This window comes from Vidua chalybeata, chromosome 2 (genome assembly GCF_026979565.1).
Source record: "Vidua chalybeata isolate OUT-0048 chromosome 2, bVidCha1 merged haplotype, whole genome shotgun sequence".
Lineage (NCBI taxonomy): Eukaryota > Metazoa > Chordata > Aves > Passeriformes > Viduidae > Vidua > Vidua chalybeata.
In genome coordinates, this window is record NC_071531.1 from 3,814,305 (window position 1) to 3,833,463 (window position 19,159).

Consider the following 19,159-nt stretch of genomic DNA (forward strand, 5'->3'; position numbering starts at 1 on the left):
AGAAGAACTGCATTCATTGATTAAAGGAAAACCATGCCTGATATACAGTCAAACACTATGATTAATTTTGAGTCCTATTAAATTATTAAAAAGCTGTAAGAGAGCTCAGAATTCTTCCCTATGTCTATTATTCCTTATTATGGGGAAATAGCACTGCTGTGACATTTCTGCCGGGCTTTGCTGTGCAAGGAACTCATTTGACAAAGCTCATTTTGTGTCACATACATCAGATTAATCCTTTGCACCCAGACATTCTGCTATCAGTTCTGAGGGTGCAGCAGTGATAGTGATCTGAAATTCAGACAGCCAACCTGATACTAATCTGCTAAAGACTGTCTGACATTATACTCATCAGTAAAACAGGAGAGTAATGCTGGATAGAAACAATCAAATTTTGAGAGGGAAACGAGGGAAATGAATCTACCAGCTACTGGCAGGCAGCTCACTTTTTCATTCTGGGACATATTTGCATTTTGAATATACCTGGCTTCCTGGTGATATATAATACTTGAACTTTTCAATTCTTTTCTTCTTTACCTCTAAGGGACGTGAGAAGAATGCAGCACCTTCTGTGGAAGGCTGTTTAGTCATGGAAGACTTCTCACTCGTTTCCTGATTATTATTAAACTGCTGAATGCAACCACAAATGAGGCTATAAAATGCAGATTTGCTTGAAATGCGTAGAAACACATAAGTATTGTGAACTGTGATGACTTTGGATGGAAGCTATTAAATTTTAACCAGCTACTGAAACATAAAAGTGGCTACTTACTTGCTAAAAGGAAAGGAGGGTGAGAGAGAAAAACAAGCACATCCTTTTTTACATTTTAATTGCTGCATTAAGTGATATAGTTATATCTCATTATGTGCTATACAGTATCAGAATCAGAACTGAGATCTGATGCAGTACAGTGTGAGTGCCATAACCACAGAAAAAACCTAGAATCCCAAGTCTTGTTTTTTTCAGAAGAGCTATTTCAGCTGCATATAAAGAGAAAAGCAGCTCCCTAAAGGGACAAAGATAAGAAGAAAAGCTACAACCATCCAAACCTATATTAGGTACTTTGGAAAATTTGTTTTCTTACAATTGCATTTGGAATATTTTTCTAATGTTCCACTGCAGTTCTTTGCCATAATTTAATTTTTTTTTTTTTTGTAATTTTCTGTTTCTTGAACACACAGCAGGATATTTTCATCTTGCCCTGAGATGCACATTTTGCATTACTTTAATGGCAAATAAAATTATTAGATGAAGAAATGGAAAGAACTTCAAGCTCCTGGAGGTAATACTAATAACTGTCTCTACATCCTCCTAAACTCTTCTAGATACTAAAGGGACAAAGTTTTCTCTGAATTACAGACACAGAGACCATTAGGTTCAAGATTGCCTAAAATTATGTCATGCTTTCCTTAACACTTTGATGAAAATCAAATTATGAGTGGCCTTTATTTCATTTAAACCTGAAGTGTTTAGATATGTGATTATCACTATCCATACCTCTCTCTAGGCAAATGTAAACCTCACAACATTATAAACAGGCAGTTGGAGCTTAATTAAAAAAACATACTGCACGTTTTCACATCACCCCTTTGTTGCTTTTCAGCAACTGTATTAGAAATTACCAAAAAATTAATCCTGCCATGCGTGGAGAAAACACCACTTCAACGTTTGCTGTCATTCTAGGTGCCTGCTGGGAGCGGGATGCTCAAAGCTTTTTTCAGGACTCAGTGCCAGACAAACGGGGAGGCTTTGTTTTGTTTTCCAGGTCGGTTCACCATCACCCTTTGTTAGCCTGATTGGTGCCTCACAGAAGTTGTCATCTGAATGTCTCTGACTCCTTTTCCCCCCTGGTTGCAGCATCTCCCACTGCACCCCGTGAATTCAGGAGTGCTTTCCTGTGTCCTTCGGGGCAGGGAGTGCCTGGGTGGGTCAGAATCAATTAGCAGAGTTTAGAGCTGATCCGATTTAACGCCAGGGCCACCGAGTAGCTGATCCCCGAGCTGGGAAGCTCCTTTGCAGCTCTCCACAACTTCAGCTGCACGGGGCTAAAAATATCTCCTTATGGATTGCGTGCTTCTGAAAAAACCAGGGGCAGGGAGGTCAGCAAACCTGTAAGCTGGAAATCGTTGCTGAAATGCCCACGAACAGAGAGCAAAAAGCTGCACGTAGGTTTGTCATTAACCTTCTGACCTGATTCAGCACGGGGAGATTTGAGGGGAAGGATGCTGAGCCATGATATTCCTCAGCAGCTCTCCCACACACGGCAAAGTGACCCAAAACCATGTAACTCTGGGATTTCTGCAAACTTTACAAAGGCTTTATCTTAAAGCTGCTAAAGCTTCTAAGCTAGTTCTTAGCGTTTGGCATCCCACAACTTTCATACACTGTATTATCTAATCTTCAAAGTGCTGCTCTTGTATCTGCTTTATCTGAGGGGCAGCTGTGACCCCTGGAAGCTGGAAGGGGCTAATCTCACATCACAGAGTGAATCAAAGGTAGAGGCAGGGACAGCACTCAAAAGTGGAGCTGGCCAAGAGATTTCCACTGGCATGTTTTCTGCAAACAAAAAATTCCCTGTCTAAGGAAGCAAAAATTTCTGCATCAAATACTTGTAAGAATGATAATCATCATCATCATCATTTAAAATTTCGGTTCTGAGTCGAACATAGCAAATCTAGAAAATCTGAAAACTGAAATTTGCTTTTCCATCCATGTTTTCTTCTCATAACCTCGGGGTCAGTATTTGAGCTCGCTCTGCCTCTCTAAGGCACAATACAGTCCTGGCAAAGCACACTTCACAAACAAAACCAGCAATATCACAAATAGGAAATTTTCTAGCTGACCAGAAGCAGTGGCCCAGGAAATTTAATGCTGCAAATATTTTTTACTGTTTCATTTTATCCCTTTTAAAGATGCTATACAGCAACATAAAAAATCAAAGGGTATGCAGGTCACAATGTGTGACACCAGGGTAAGTATCATCACCCAATCAAAGAGCAGAACCTGACAACATTTCAGATCAGATCACTGTAAGAATAGTTTTGATTTGAGTGCTACAAGTGGAAATTTAAGGTTCTGGATCTGCATTTTGATATAAATTCATTTTAAGGCATGGCTTAACACTGTTTGCCCCAGTCAAATAAAAGTGATGATAGCAGATCAACTGGAAGTTGGATGATGCCAGTGGAAAGATATTGGAAAACAAAACAAAACCAGGATAGGTTAAGTAAAATGAGAAGAAATTAACTCATAATACTTGAAAGAGTTGTTATTATTGACAACAGCTACACTTCTCAGTAAAACAAATCCTTCACATGCCTGGAAAAACCTGGAACATTTGTGTAGTAACTGCTTAGATCCTGGTTTCCTGTGGGCCTCTGGAGTGCTGAAGCAAGATCTCTCTCTTAATTTTCCAGACTGTCTGAAATAACATGAGGACTTGTGTGGCAGCTTACCAAAGATGATATTTTTCCAAAGGGTGAGGGCATGTGTAATTAATTATCTGCAAGAGCTGCTGAGTACCCAGCACAAAGGCTGGTACAGCAGTAGAGGATGTGTCAGGTGCTGAGGTTTAAACCCTGCCTAAGTCATATCCCACATTTCTGCCTGGGAATGACCCCTGAGCTGCACATGAGTGATGATGTTTGTGTGGAGGCATGTTACCAACACAGAGTTACAAACAACTACCAATTTGGTGCTGTCACAACCATCAGCTCTTGTTTGAACTTCGCTCACCAGTGCTGTAGCTTAATTTAACACTACAGATGTTGCCAAGTGGTTGCACAATGCAGCACAACATCCCTGGCAACACAGCAAGGTTCTGCACTGGATGTCTCCAGAAAAGCTCTGGCAATTCCCACTGGAGCAATCCAGAGCTGCCATCTGGAGCCATCTGTGCTGCCTTTTTGCCAGGAACGCAGCCGTTCCCCACTGTGGAGCCACAAGTGCTCTCACCCAGCCTGGCAGGACCTGAGCTGCACTGAGTGACAATCTGGCATGTTTGCTCCTGCCCTTGTGTCCTGGGTTTTGCAGGGTGGGCAGTAACCCCTGGCAGAAGGGCAGGATGCAACAACTCCTTCATGGGCTGTGTCCTGCTGCTGGGCATGACAGAGCCATCTGTCATGGCCATTTGACAGAGCCATCTGTCATGGCCATTAGTTTCACTGTCCCCTGTCTGTGAACGAGGATGATTGCAGTGCCATTGCTCTGCCCTTGGAGGATGTTATCCAGGGGCTTTCCCAGAGGACAAACTGCTTGGCTGCTCCACTGTGTCCCATCATGGGTTTTGGGCTGTGTCACAGGGAATAGCAATTAAGCCAGACACCCCCGTGAATGGCTGCAGGAACAAATTCCATGGAAGACTAAAATTTCATGGAAAAAATGCATGAAATACTAGGAAAGGCCCCTGTAACCACTGGAACTAATGACTTTTAATGTCCTATGATTATGTGTCTCATGGCTGATTGACTTCGGAATTTTTCCAAAGTGAGGACAAATAAACAATTCCTCTTTTCTGCCTGACAGCCTACTGTCAGGGAATCAGGAGCTATTTTACATCTTTGAGACTTTAACCTCTCTGACAGCATGGTTGGCAAATTCAAAATGGGGTTTTTGAGGGGAAGATGAGCAAAAAGAAAAAAAAAAAAATCACACCTGAAACCCAAGTAAAACAGGTGTAAATTAAAGGAAATACTTACTGCCATCATAATTGAGCGTGGCAAATTTAGCTTGTTTCTCTGCACAGCCAGCACTGTTGCACACTCTCATTTGCAGCTCGTACCAGGTGGCCTCCTGGAGGTCGTAGAGGATGTAGGACTTGGACAGGGATGTCCTCTGGGCTGTTGTCCAGACCGTGGTCCCAAAGGGCCGGTACTCCAGGGTGAAGGAGGTGATGGGGCAGCCACCATCGTTCCAGCCGATCAGGTTCAGCCTCACCCGCGTGGTGTTGATGCTGGCAAAGAGCTCTTGCTCCTTGGAAAACTGTGGCTCTAGAGGCAGTGGGATATTCCAGACAAAATGCTTAAATATTGCAGATAACGCCTCACAAAATATAAAATCTAGAGAATAATTTCTAGGGCAATCTTGATTCTAGCTTAAACTCAGTTTCTATTTATTCAATTTCCCTCCCCTCTCCTCCTTCTTAAATGTTTTTTCCCATTTTGTGCCAGACTCACGAATCCAGATTTCAAATCAGAATGTGGAAAAAATATCCAAACATCCATTCCAAAAATTTGGTTTGTTTTGCCTTGCAGAACTTGACACAAACTTTTCCTTTATTTTTAACACTTATCCAGTTCAGAGGATGTTGCTTGCACACTTCTGCAATACTGGCTTGGAGCAGAAATCAGACACTGGCTCCATTTCCTTTATACATAAATATACTCCCTGTCTTCCTTCAACATCAAGACAAATAAACCCCTGAATTTTTATAAGAGAAGAGGCAATTTCCTCATGGCAATGAAATACTTGGAATTGCTATAGTCTGTGACAGTGGAGACACCCTCTTACCAAGTATCTGCCAACCCATCTTAGAAAAAAATTATTAGAGATAAAAGGACAGAACATCAGCCTGTGTGGGCTTCAAGTCCCACAGACACAGCTTTTTTTATCCCAGCCATTTAAATGTTTCCAAAGCCAGTAATATTAAAATATCCAAGCCTGTTTTCTCATCAAACCAAGGTCCCCAGCGGAGTGCAGGAGCTTTAGGAGGGAGCAGGGGATGGAACCAACGCACCTTTGCCGAGCGTCTTGGCCTCGATGATCTCGCTGATGCGCCCCGGCCCCACCCCGTTCTGAGCAGTCAGGGTGAACTTGTACCAGGTGCCACATTTCAGGGTTTCCAGCCTGTAGGACCTCTCACTGGGGCTGATGGGGAAACTGCCCCACTGCTCACTGTTATCCTCTGAATACTGCAGGATATAACCTGGAGGGAAAGCGCGGAGGGCAACGATATCACAAATCCTTCAGGTAACACAAGTAGGCATTTTAAAGACCTAACAAAACTGAAAAAAAAAAAAAAAAATCCCATGTGCAGGGAAACATACAGCTCTCCCCTGACTGAAAGATACCAGGCAATGCATTTTGCCCGCCCTGACAACAGCTTAAATACAATTTTTTTATGATGGCTTCAAGGGGGAAAATAAAAGGATGGATATTTCTAAGGACCCTTCAATCAGCAACAACCAGATGATGAACACGCACCTCCAAAATGAGTGGTTAGAGATTACACATTTGGAAAATCAGATAGAGCAACTGTCATAACACCTGAGGAGAAAGTGATTAAATGTGTGAATAAACCACCACAAAGACAAACTGCAATTTACTGAAAGCTGTTATCGCCATGATAGTGCACATTAAGGGTTGACAGCAATACAGATTGGGGGTTTTTTCTTTGTTTTTTTTTTTTTTTGAGCCATTCATAATTTTATACTAATCCTATCAACATATGATAATTTAGTAAGAAGCAGCAATTAATCTGAATTACATTACCTCGGATAGAACTGCCACCATTGTCTCCAGGTATCCAGGAAAGAGTGATAGAGGAAGATGTAGTTTTGGATACAGTGAGTCTTGGCTGGTCTGGAGGAACTAGATGGGAAATAGTTAAAAATAGAAAATGCAATCAAATGGTTTGACACCATGTTAATCACTTCTAACAGTCATTTATCAAATAGCTGTTTTGAGTTGCAAAAAATGCAAATGATTTCTGTCAAAGTGCCTGTTTAGCTGACATCCTTGGTTAAGATGAGAACAGATGAGCTCTCATTTTTTAATTTAATTTTATGCGCAATTTTGTCTTTCAATTCTTAACCTTTGTTTTTCTCTGAATTTTTTTGCATCTGTCCTGTTAGACCTCAATGGCTCATGAGCTACCCAGCCATTAATTTTCATTGTTTTGGTATCTGTTTTGAGGAGAAGATAAAATTTTAGTGACAGGAAACATGTGCTGTTGAAAATGATGCCCTACTCATTCCTGTGTTTGCAGGCTATTATGGCAAAAATGAAAAAAAGGTGCAAATCAAGGGCTTCTGCCAGTGCAAATGTGAGAGTTAATTAGGTATCATAGATAGATTTGTGACTGGAGGCAGATCCAGTCCTCTTCCCAGCCACTGAGGCTTTTGGTATAAAGAATTCCCAACCCTGTCAGCAAAGCCTGGAAACACTTCTGTTCTGCTGCTCCCCATAAACATTATGGGGGATGGAAGATCAAGGTTCCAAGGACCAGCTGCTGGCTGAGTGCAGGAGTAAAACAGAGGTCTCAACTCTCATCCACTTCCCAGTTCCCAGCTTCCTTTAGAGGAAAATCATGGAATGGTTTGGGTTGGAAAAGACCTTAAAGATCATCTCATTCCAATCCACTGCCATGGCAGGGACACCTCCCACTAGACCAGACTGCTCCAAGCCCTGTCCAGCCTGGCCTTGGAGGCTTCCAGGGATCCAGGGATATCCACAGCTCCTCTGGGCACCCTGTGCCAGGCTCTCACCATCCTTGCTGGAGGAATTTCTTCCAGCATTAAAGGGCAGAGAAGGAGTCCTGCCACATCTCAAAAAGTTGCACTGGATAGGGCAAACTGGGACTAGGAACTGACACAGGGAATTGGGACTGGAAACAGAGTGGGAATGTTCAACTGTCAGAAATGTAGACAAAATCAAGGTTTGCTGCCTCATACGGAGAATAAGGAGTGAGGTATGGACAGTGTCCATGCTTGCAAAGGATCAAGAAACAGCAGCAAAGATGGGATGGAAGTTGGGGAGGAGACACAACAGGATGGCCACAGCTCCTCTGGCCCGGGACAGATGAGGGTGGTGGTGTCAGTGACCCGTGCTGGCAGGAGCTGCCCTTGTCCTGACACAGTGCCATGACCAGGCAGGACAGAAGTCCAAAATGCTCTGCTGTGTCCAGCATTCTGCTGCCAGAGAACATTGCTGCTTTGCCTATGCTTAAGGGGCAGCCCCTCCTGCAGAGTGAAACTCCAGGGAAAGCTCCTCACTGCAGTTCATGTTCGAGTCATCAGATTGCAGAATAATGGGTCCTGATGTAAGGCAGAGTCTGCTGGTTTCCAGCTATGGATTACTTCAAAGAGAAGTTGATTTTTTTTGCCCTCACAGGGCCAAACAGGGCTGAAGAAAACAAAAGAGACAGTTTATGCTCTGAAGGAAAATTCCCTCTGTGAGATGGATTTGTTCTGTTATTCTGAGTGACTTGGCTGATTCCATGGGGAGAGACTGCACACACTACACTGGGAAAGATTTACTGCAAAAGCTTTCATCACAGCTTCACCCTATCTACAAAAAATGGTGGTCCCACATATTAAAAGCCACTCTTTGTCTGTCCCTTAGGGAAGTAATATTGATTTGCTTTTAGTTGCTGCAGTCCAATAACAGCAAATATATGCAATTACAGAAGTACTTAGTGAAATATAAATATATAAGGTTTCCATTTGCTGGTGTTTTCTCTCCCTACTTCCTGTTGTGGTCATGCTTCAAACACCACAGAAGAGCATCTTTAGTTTCCGTTGGATTGTAGGGAAGCTGATATATGCCAATATCTGCCATGATGTTTGTTCCAAGGCTTAGTGGAATGGTTTAGGCAGGGAGAGAGGGGGACTGCAATGGAAACAACTTCTCTGAGCTCTCATGTGTTTGCACTTGAAGCTTAAATTCCACATCCAGGAGAGGGATGTCCAACCTGGTACAAAAACTTGCATCAATTGAAGCATTTGAAGGATCTGCTTTTGCGCAAATGAGCAAGGAAATCTGCACAGGGAATTCTTGGCATGTGAATACACAGGCTGTGCTTCACTTTTCTCTTAGTTTATATTCTTATATTGTCCCTGCTTTTGTACATATCAACACCATTCTGGATGCACTTTGTGCTTTTCAGCATGAATATAAAATGTAGCTGGAAAAATGCATTGGCTGATGTTTCATTTCCAAAGCTTCCTCATATTCACCTCATAATAAAATTCTGTACCTGCATCATGAAGTTTTTGTGCAAGGTCTCAGCATGGAGGTAAATTTCTGCTGATAGCTTTTCAAGAGCTAAATTAAAGGCCTTCACGTCTTTCTGAATTTTGTAATATTGAAATGATACATGTGATATTTGTAAGGAGAAGGCAGAAGCTGATACTTTCTGTGTGAAGAACTAGAAGATAACTGAATGCAAACACACAGTTGTCAATCTTACAAAAACTCACATAGAGACTTAACTGAGTGTGTGAATTGTTTCACCTAAAGCACCATTTTCTAGATCATAAAATGCCTGTGGCTGACTCAGAATGACTTATGTGTGAATTTGGAAGAATTAGATTTGCACTAATACACATAAATACGGATATTTTGCATTTCAAACAGACACACCTCTGCATTACCAGTAAAAGCAGTGTTAACGATTCTGGAGCAGATCCAACAGCCTTACCTTGTACCTGCAAATTCAAAATGATCTCATCTGAGCCCCAGTTGTTGCTGGCCACACAGCTGTAGTAGCCAGAGTCTTCTGCTTTCACAGTCCTGATGACGAAGCTGCCGTTGCTGAAGATGCTCCTTCGCCCATCAATCATCACTAGACTGGGTGTCCCGTTACTGCCTCACAGGAAACAAAGTGCATACATTAAAGAAGTTACAATCAAAATTACTCACAAGTGGATTTTTTTTTTGAAGCAGCTAAGAATGGAAAGAGAGGAAAAGGTGTGGGGTGAGGTGTGTCCCTTCAATAAGGCAGCAAAGGAGTGATTTTTGTTGGGAAACATCTATCATTCGTTTAAAAATGCACTTTTCCTGGACCCAGTGTAGTGAAAACAGAAATTCACTCCTTCCTTAACTTGTTATTTCATAAAAATGCTGAACTGAGGGTATAGGCAGTTCCTGGCTATGAAGTTCATCCTTATGAAATCATAGATATTTATATCAGTGCACAAGATGGTTTGATAGCACTGTAATTTCCCTGCTTACACAGTGCTTGGATGAAAATTATTGTTCATGTGTGTTTCCAAGTGGCTCTGTCAGACTGTGAAACTAAAGCTGAGAACAGAATAATGGAAAATTAAATATGTGCAAGACATTTACTGCCCACCTCAGCACAAATCACTGTATCAGGCACTTTTGCTCTCTCAGAATAAAACCTTTCTGTCTGCCTGAGAATAAAACAAAAACACTCCTAAGTTTTACATTTTGAACGTTTACCTTTAGTCCTTCTTCATTATTTTTTCTCCCTTTGATGCCCTGTAATCACCACAGCCAATTAGTTGAAGGAATTTCTAAACTCCTTATCTACTGTGACCAAATCACCACCAATGGTCCTTCTCCTTCCTGCCAGTGACCCAGGATCAGCCTCCCCACAACCCTCAGGATTTTAAGGAAATGGGCTTTATCTGAGCTGTACATTTAGTTGCTGGTTACCTATCCTTCATCCACTTGACTGTTGGAGCAGGGTCCCCCACGGCTTTGCAAGGGAGGACAATGTCCTTCATCCAGGGCGTTGTCACCGTCCCGCTGAACGTCAGAATCCTGGCAGGAGCTGGGAGGGAGACAGCAAGAGAGACTGAAGTGAGGTGTCCATTCATACAGCCCTTGGAAGGGAAATGGAGACACCCACAATTAAAGGGAGAAAACCAAACCAATCCAAAAATTATGTTTTTAGGGTACTAATTCCATTTAACTTGTAATATTAGCTACTTATTCAAGCAGAATATCAGTTTCAGTACCTGGAAGACAAGTAACTAAAAGAGAGATGAGGCATGGCATTGAAGAATCTTTGTAGAGAAAGAGAGACAACCCAGTTATTTATCATCTTTACTAACTTTTATGTATTTTGGAATAGAAATTAGGGATGAAAATTATGTCCAAGGGATGCTTTTCTCAACACTTCCAACAATAATTGTCCACAGCAGATAGGTGTCTCATAAAAACCAAATTATTGATACATTTCTTCTACAACAATTTTGATATTAAGCGAAACAAACCTTCATGTATATTACTACATTGTAGAGTCTATCTAAAATCCACAAATGTGAACAAACTGAAATCAGTTCTTATCAGCTCTCAGATCACCTAAAAATATTACTTGTGTATTTTCAGTTTATAGATTATGTTAAACTTCATTTGTTATTCCTCAAGAATGACCCTTGATAGAAATACACTTGCTGTTGGCCTCTAAATTATACATTTTAAAAGCACATACTGAATACAGGTAGACAAAATACTGTATTTTTAGTCCTGATCTACTTCAATCGTGCACGCAGATCAGCACTTATACTTAATAATCCATTTTGCACCAATTAGGAAAACATGAAAATGAGACCCAGCATCAAATATAACTGGGACAGTTAATCTGGAAAAAGATTCATGCATAAAAGAACAGGCCTTGAAAAATTAAGCAAAATTACTTGAGTAGGCTGCAATGGGACTTGAGATATTCATAAAAAGAAAAGATTTCACAGATTATACAATCAATTTGGACTGTGTTGCCTATGTTCTCTTCAAGCACTGTTGAAGGCCAAGATTCTCAAGAGGTTTTTTTTTTTCCCTCTGGTCAAAATTTTAACTAAAACACAAGCTGAAGATTCAGGTAACAGACGAAGTGAAGGTCAGGTAATTGGCCAGCACTACTTTCCTAACATGTCCTGTCCTGGCTGAAGAGCAGCTGGAGATCCCTGGCTCCCTCCCTGCAGAGCTCTGAGGTTTAACCCTTTCAGGACAGAGCCGTGGCCTGTGCTGCCCTGGGGAGGTCGGACACCAGAGTGCTGCAAAGACACTGGGCAGCCAGAAGCCCTGATGGATCAGGCTGGTTTTCCACCTGGGCACTCCTAAGATAACATTTTCTAGAAAAGACTTGCACAGGGCTGTACTCCCAGAGGCCATCTGTGTTGAGTTTGTATGGTCAGGTTTTGGTAGTGGGGAGGTCACAGCTTGCCAGAAGCTTCCCTCATGTTCAGCAGATGTGATGAGCTGCTTGTGACCCCTATGCTCATCTTCCTGGGCTGCTGGGGAGGAGGAGGTAGAGCTGGGAAGGAGGGAGGGGTGTGGGTAAGGGGTTTTTAAGATTTATTTTTCTTCTCATTATCGTGCTCTGATTTTGTTGGTAGTAAATTCAATTAGTATCTCTAATTTGAGTCTGTTTTGCCCGTGATGGTATTTTTTGAGTGGTCTCTCTCCATCCTCATCTCAACTCACGAACCTTTGTTATATTTTCCCTCCCCTGTATAGCTGCAGAGAGGAGTGATGGAGAAGTTCTGGTGGGTGTCTGGCACCCAGCCTGGGTCAACCCACCACACCCAGGGTTGGGCTAATTAACCAAAGTAACTCAAACAGAAAAATGCTCAGAGTACCCAGAGACACAGAGTGAAATGCTGACTCTGCTGAAGTTGGTGTTAGAAGTCACATTTGTCTTCAGTGGTGCCAGGTTTTGCTGCAGGAGGTGCCTCGTGGCTCTCATGCCATCTTTGAAAAGCAGCAGGAGATGCTGTCAGCTCTATCTGCAAAACATCTGTGAGCATCTGCACTGCTCTGATTCCTGTTCTGTGCAAAATTCCCTCTGCAACATGAAGTCTGAAAACTCATTTAAAATTGACTATTAATCATTTTCTCTGTGGCCTTCCCACATTTCCAGTGTTTCTTGAAACATCCAGCTACTCCCAGCTGTTGCCAGTTCCTGCAGGACAAAACACGTGGAACACAGGAATCCTGCTGAAGCCTTCAGCATGGCATGGCACCACTGTCAGCAAACTTTCCGTGCTCTCCCTTTGTTTTTAATAGTTATTTCAATGTGAATTCTTCCTTAAGAAATCATAGGCTGGAGAGCAGATGTTGAAAGTGCAACATTAATGTTGTAGCTCCTGGTTTTCAATATCCTGTATCCCTCATTTTACTGAGATGTGTGGAAGTAACATAAATCTCACAGGAGCCTAAGCCACTGGTAAGATGATAGACCATGACTCAGAAAATCATCAGAAAAGCACAGTGCACTATTTCTGTGAAAGCATCCACAGCTTTCTATGGATTTTCTTATTCCTCCCATGTACTGAGTGCTTTTAAAAGAAATGGTAAAACAGCAGGAAATTTTTCAAGACCAATTTTCTTTATAGCTGAACTTCAAATGATGTCCTGAGACTGCTAAAAGGTGCACAAAGAAAACTAGAAACAAAATAAATGTCAAGTGAAATCCACCTCAGAGCAATAGGTTTGAAATTCTAGCAGGCATTCATGAGGTAAAAAAGCCTGGAATCTCACAGACCTCTTTCTTTTGAGCCAGGGGAATTTTTGGAATCATATGGGTAAGCTGCAGGGTTACTTCTTTGTTATCAAAGCTACCCACATGCCTACACACCTCCCTCTAGCCTTACATTTGATGGCGTGGCATTGGATTAGGGCTGTGTCTGTTCCTATTATTTTTACAAATTACCCAATTATTAATTGAAGATAAAGAGGTTCCTTCACAGAACGGTGCACTCCCTTATGGTAACGCACTTTTCTGCATGTTTGTTTGTTTAAATTACAAATCCTCTAACCTAAATTTACTGCCACAGAAATAGCAATGGGCAGAAATTCTTTGTAAGACGATGTAACACACGCGGGTTTTTCTTCCTCTAGAGGACACAACTGCATTTTAAAGGTGAACTTCAGAAGGAAACTGAACAAGAGCTATGACATTTCACTACAGTTCAGCTTAAAAAAAAAATAAAAGCTCCAACAGTGAATACCCTGGGTCAGGAGATTCTTTCATTTACTTTCTCACAGAAGAGGGTGGGCAGGCCCTGGCACAGGGTGCCCAGAGCAGCTGGGGCTGTCCCTGGATCCCTGGCAGTGCCCAAGGCCAGGTTGGACACTGGGGCTGGAGCAGCCTGGGACAGTGGGAGGCGTCCCTGCCATGGCAGGGGGTGGAACTGGATAATTTTTAAGGGTCCTTCCAACCCAACCCATTCCGTGGTTCTCTGTTTCTAATATCCCCTGTACTCCAGTCTGATCAAAGAAACAGAGCAGTGTGTATCATGTGAACCCCGCATTTACATAAGTAAATGTTACTTAAAAACATTAAACACACAAAGCAATGCAGACTAGGGGGAAAATCTGTTCAAAATTAATGCTCAGGTAGTTCAGAAATACTCAAAAGGGGAAACTCAAAAAGGGAAACTCAAAAGTCAGAGAGTTGTCCCCAGAGGATCGGATTGCCGGGGGTCTGGATCTGTTATTGTCACACTGGCAGCAAATGCCATTCCCCATCAGCCATGGTCAGTAAATCAGAGGGACAAGTGCATGCAAAGTTTTTTGTCTTCTGAGTATATTTGAAAGGCTAAACCCACTTCTTTCAAGTCAGCAGTGAAGAGTAATTTGAGGGGCAGAAGCACAGCTTGCTTACGTGGAAGCTGAACTTTCATTGCCGTGATTATTTTCTGTTTGTTGGGGATTTTTTTATTATTTCTGTCAGTTAATTACAGAGAATAACAATCTGTTCTGAGAAATGAAGACACTAAAGAAAGAAAGAAATGTTAACTTGAATTAAGCTTTCATTTAAATTGGACTATCCATTTCACATCAAACCCCTATCTAGACATTCTCATTGTTCTCAAAGGAGTTCTTAAAGGGGTTATAATTAAGTTGACATAATTCAATTCAAAGTTAACTCTTATTAGCTGTCGTGATGGTATCATTACTTGGACAGTTACTGTGCAGTAAGAGGAACAAAAAAAGGAAGCAAACAACTACAAAATAATGGCCTACAGGATGTTTTTGCATTGGGAACTTATGGCAAAACCAGGCTTTAACTGCTTCTAACCCCGGGATGTGCTGCTTGCTACAGATACAGTGGGGGGTGAAAAAGGTCTTCGAGGCGTTGAGCTCTGCCCATCCTTCCTCACTGAGCATCCACTGCCCTCAGCACTGATCACCACTTTCTCCCAGCTCCCTAAAAAGCTCTGTGATGCATTCATAAAGGAAATTTTGTATGTGATACAGTAATTTCTAACATAGCCACATCCAAAGTTCATAAAATTGCTATCAGTATTCCTAGTGCCCATCAAACCCTCCACAAATGGATTATTCATTACTTTTACAGTCCTAAGTGCATGTAAGAGGCTTTTCCTGGGCATCATCTAATGCAGACTTTATATTGGAGCATCACTACAAACTCTGAGGTTGACTGGATGCATTCTACTGTCCTTTGAAATAAAGTCTTCTTCAGACTGACCTGTCTGTATTGAAGTAATTAATTATTTTTTCTTTTAAGTCATCTTGCCTTTTCATAAAAGTTATTTTTAAGTTCACTTATTTGTCATCGTGGATTATGTTATATAAGCTTCAGAGGAGCAGAATTAATTCTGGTAAGCTGGATCAGTTTAAGTACATGTGGGTCAAGTTGCAACTCCTCAATTTTTGGCAAACAGAGAGAAATTGCACACTGCAATTCCTCATAACTTGAGGTCATGAATATTGGTGCCTGCAAAGCCTGAATTGATCTGCGTTCATCTTTGAACATTTCCCTCTTGTTCTTTGAACATTTCCCTCTTTTTAAAATGCATAGGGCATGGCAAAAGAGAACTTCCAGTGCATTTTGTGCAGGGTTTGCCTGCAGCCTCAATCTATTAGAATTGCACCACGTCTAATAATTTTTGCCCTTATTTGAGCATCTATTTTTATGCTTATTTTTGTTTGCTTTTTTCTTTTCTCCACCACACATTGATTACACACAGGTGACAGCAAAGGAGGAACACACTGACAGTTTTGCCTTTTTTCCTGAGTTGTTCTTACATGATCTTCCTTCCCTAGTGTCCTTTACACTCCACATCCCCCTTTTAGGATCTCAGCTTTGGTCTCACTGATGTCCATAATGCAGTGTGCACTAATGCTACAATGGAAAAGCTCCAGTTTTTTCAGATCTGAAGAACTCTGTTTGCAGCTTCTCCACACTGGGAAACTGTCATGTGTTCAAACAGTAACCTCCAAAATCAGCAATACCATCCACCATAATCACTGAATTCTAGAAGGGTTGGGTTGGAAGGAAGGTTGAAGATCAAACAGTTCCAAGTGCCTGCCATGGGCCACTGTCCCAGACTGCTCCAAGTCCCAGTGTCCAACCTGGCCTTGGACACTTCCAGGGATCCAGGGGCAGCCACTGTGTCCTGTCCCTGCATCCCCTGGAAATTGTCTCTCTCCAGCTTTCCTGGGGCTCCTCCAGGCCCTGCAAGGCCACCCTGAGCTCAGCCCAAAGCTTCTCCTGTGCAGGTGAACAATGCCAGCTGTGCCAGCCTTTCCTCCCAGCAGAGCTGCTCCAGCCCTCTGCTCATCCTGGAGCCTCCTCTGGGCTCTCTGCAGCAGCTCCAGCTCCTCCCTGGGCTGGGCCCAGGGCTGAGGCAGCTCTGCAGGTGGGCTCTCACCTGTGGGGGCACAGGGACAGAATCACCTCCCTCAACCCTCTGCTTAAACTGCTTTTGATGCAGCCCAGGGTAACAGCTCTGAAGTTAATCTACCAGCATTAAAATGATGATCTACCAGCTAGACAGGTAGGAACAGGGAGATTTCCCATGGTGATGGAGTTTGCTCTGCCATGCAGAAAGTGCTTTCATGTTGGTGGCACTAGGCTGAAGTTCAGCAAAGCCTTTTCAAATAGAACCTGTCATCATAATGCACTAGACACTTTATTTTACATCTTTACATCATTAAACACCCAAGTGAAGAATTACCAGGCTTGTAAAACTGTAAAGCCAATTAAATGTATCTCATTTTGCAGCTCTAGGGATCTGTGCATTTCTCTGCCCATCCTGGCACAGGCTGTAATGGTACCAAGTTGAGTAGTAAAAGAAAAAAAAACAATTTCAAGACCCCATGTAGAGATTGAGTGGGATGGGACTCTTCTCACTTTGCTGTTCAAAATGTTAGGCCTCCATTTCCAAGCCAAGGTGCTCTAATGTTGCAAGCATCACATCTCAAAAGGCAGAATCCACAGGCCCTAGCAATATCTTTTAATAGAACAACTAATACAGCTGGAAATAAATATTCAAGATTTGAGGCACATTATCCTTTCATCATATCTGAAATAGAAGCAGCAAACTTCAAAGCTAATGCAAGTAGAGAACAATTGTTCAGAGTTTAGATATGTTAATCAGACCATTTTATACAGAAGATGGTACTTGTGGAGTACACAAGAGATATTACTAAGGAAAGGAATGATAAAGAAGTTACCTTGTACAGCAAGGAAAAGAAATATATTCAGAGGGGGAGAGGCATCATCTGCAAACACCCTGTACCCAACAAGGGAAGATAAAAATGGCTTCAAAAAGCAATCTATTCCCAACAAGTGAAGATAAAAATGGCTCCAAAAAGCCATCTATTCCCTTCTAAGGTAGGCTGGATGAGTTACCCCCTGGAGGAGCACGTCATCCCCTCTCTGCTGACTCCAGCAAAACCTGAGCAATTACCTGCAAGTTGTCACCTCGCCTTTTGCAAGGTGACAAACCCCACCCTCGGTGAGGCACGGAGAGGCCACACGAGTGGCCAATTCTGGCAGTAACTGGCAGCACAGAAGCCTGGCTGGCTCTGGGCAGCTGTCCCTGTACCTTTGGCCAGTGGCTCCACGGTGATGATCTCGCTGCTGTTGCCTCTCCCCGCAGCCGTCACGGCCACCACCCACACGCTGTACTGGCGATTCCGGCTCAGGTTGGGGATTCTGTAGGAAAATGAGTCGGGAGAGGCTTCAAACTCGCTGATCACCTGTGGTGGGAGAGACAAATGTTTCCAGGCTAAAATAAGCAGTATTTGGAGAATGTAAAATGTGAGTGCTACAAAGCCTGTTACTTCAGGGCTCCTCGGATGGGTATCGATTGCTCCAAACAGATGGCAGATGGCAATAAACAGAGCAGACACAGTAACTTGTTGCAATCCATTCATATTCAGTGCATTTGTGCCTGTGCCTTGTTTACAGATTGGTTTTATTCAGATCAGGACTTTTATGTGCCATTTATTTTTACAGGGTTGGATAAACAATGGAAGTGGATAAATATGGCTAAATTTTACCATCAGTAGTTCTGACAAAGTGATTTATCTCTACACAAAACTTTCCCAATGGAGGATTCAGTGCTGCATCTGCTGTGAAATCTGGAGTTTACTATTTCTGTCACCTAGAACCTTTGATGTTCCTTATTCCTGGGTTTTGGTGGCTTATCCCTTCAGCAGTGGAGTGAAGCATGGAATAAAACTGTGCTCTGCAACAGACTGTTCAAACTTCCCCCAAGTCTAGTTTTGTTTAATCACCAAATTACTTCCATTCAGAGACTCTCAGCTGAAGGTCATCTCAGCCAGTTGGCTGCATTAGCAGAGAAGGACAAGTGCTGGAAGAAATGCCAGTTCAGTCTCTCCTCTGTCACTCAAGTGCCTCGGCCCAAGGGCTGCAGCAGAGCCAACCAGCTGCTCTGCAGTCCCTGCTCATCCATGAGAGCTTCTGCATCCTGCTTGCAGCAACCTGTGCAGGGAAAGGTGTGGAGGAACACAGAGATCCCTCCAGGGGGCTTGGAGAGCCTCAGCGTATCCTCCACAGGAAGTGTGGGGAGGGAAATCTCAGCTCTGAACAGTGTCACAGTGCTCAATATTGCCACTTTTATTTCTGACACAGGCTTTGTGATGCCTGCACGTAAAAATAGAGAGGTAATGAACCAGTGGAATGAATAATACTCACTTCCCTGTGCAGTGCTGAGCCTGGTAATGGCTAACTAACACTAGGCTAAAAATAATTAGAGGGTTAATGACGTAGAAAAGAAGATTTTAGCAGGAATCAGCATTAAAAATAATGCATCAATGTAATCTAAACTTGGTTCAGACTGACAAAGTGTGCAAGGAATCTCTTTGATATACAAATATCTGCTTGTGGTAAAGACCAATTCCACCTGATTAGCATTTCAAAAGGCACATTGACCTGAAAACATTGGAATATGTAGTCCTTCAAAGTGAATTCCATATAAATAAGAGATGTTTCTGAGATATCATTAAACACCTCTCCATGTGAACTGGCAGTTTCAGCTGCTGAATGGGTCACTGCACTTCTCTGCTCTTGAGCTGGCCTCTCCTACAGCCTAGGGAAGAGTGGCGTTCATCTCCTCTCACATTTGAAATCCAGAGTGAAGACATCTGTCTCTAAGCCAGGCACCTCAACTCCCTTCAGAGACCATGCAAAGG

The 19,159-nt window shown here is 42.5% G+C and overlaps 1 protein-coding gene across 1 annotated transcript in view; it reads right to left on the minus strand.

Moving 5' to 3' along the window:
• DSCAM (DS cell adhesion molecule) overlaps positions 1 to 19,159 on the minus strand; it is a 446,344-nt gene that overhangs the window by 45,188 nt on the left and 381,997 nt on the right. Inside the window, exons 21-26 of the mRNA XM_053936664.1 lie at positions 17,548 to 17,701; positions 10,400 to 10,517; positions 9,420 to 9,583; positions 6,491 to 6,589; positions 5,736 to 5,924; positions 4,699 to 4,989 (exon numbers count right to left, since the gene is read on the minus strand). Of these exons, the coding sequence (XP_053792639.1) occupies positions 4,699 to 4,989; positions 5,736 to 5,924; positions 6,491 to 6,589; positions 9,420 to 9,583; positions 10,400 to 10,517; positions 17,548 to 17,701 (1,015 nt within the window). The remainder of the gene's footprint in view (positions 1 to 4,698; positions 4,990 to 5,735; positions 5,925 to 6,490; positions 6,590 to 9,419; positions 9,584 to 10,399; positions 10,518 to 17,547; positions 17,702 to 19,159) is intronic.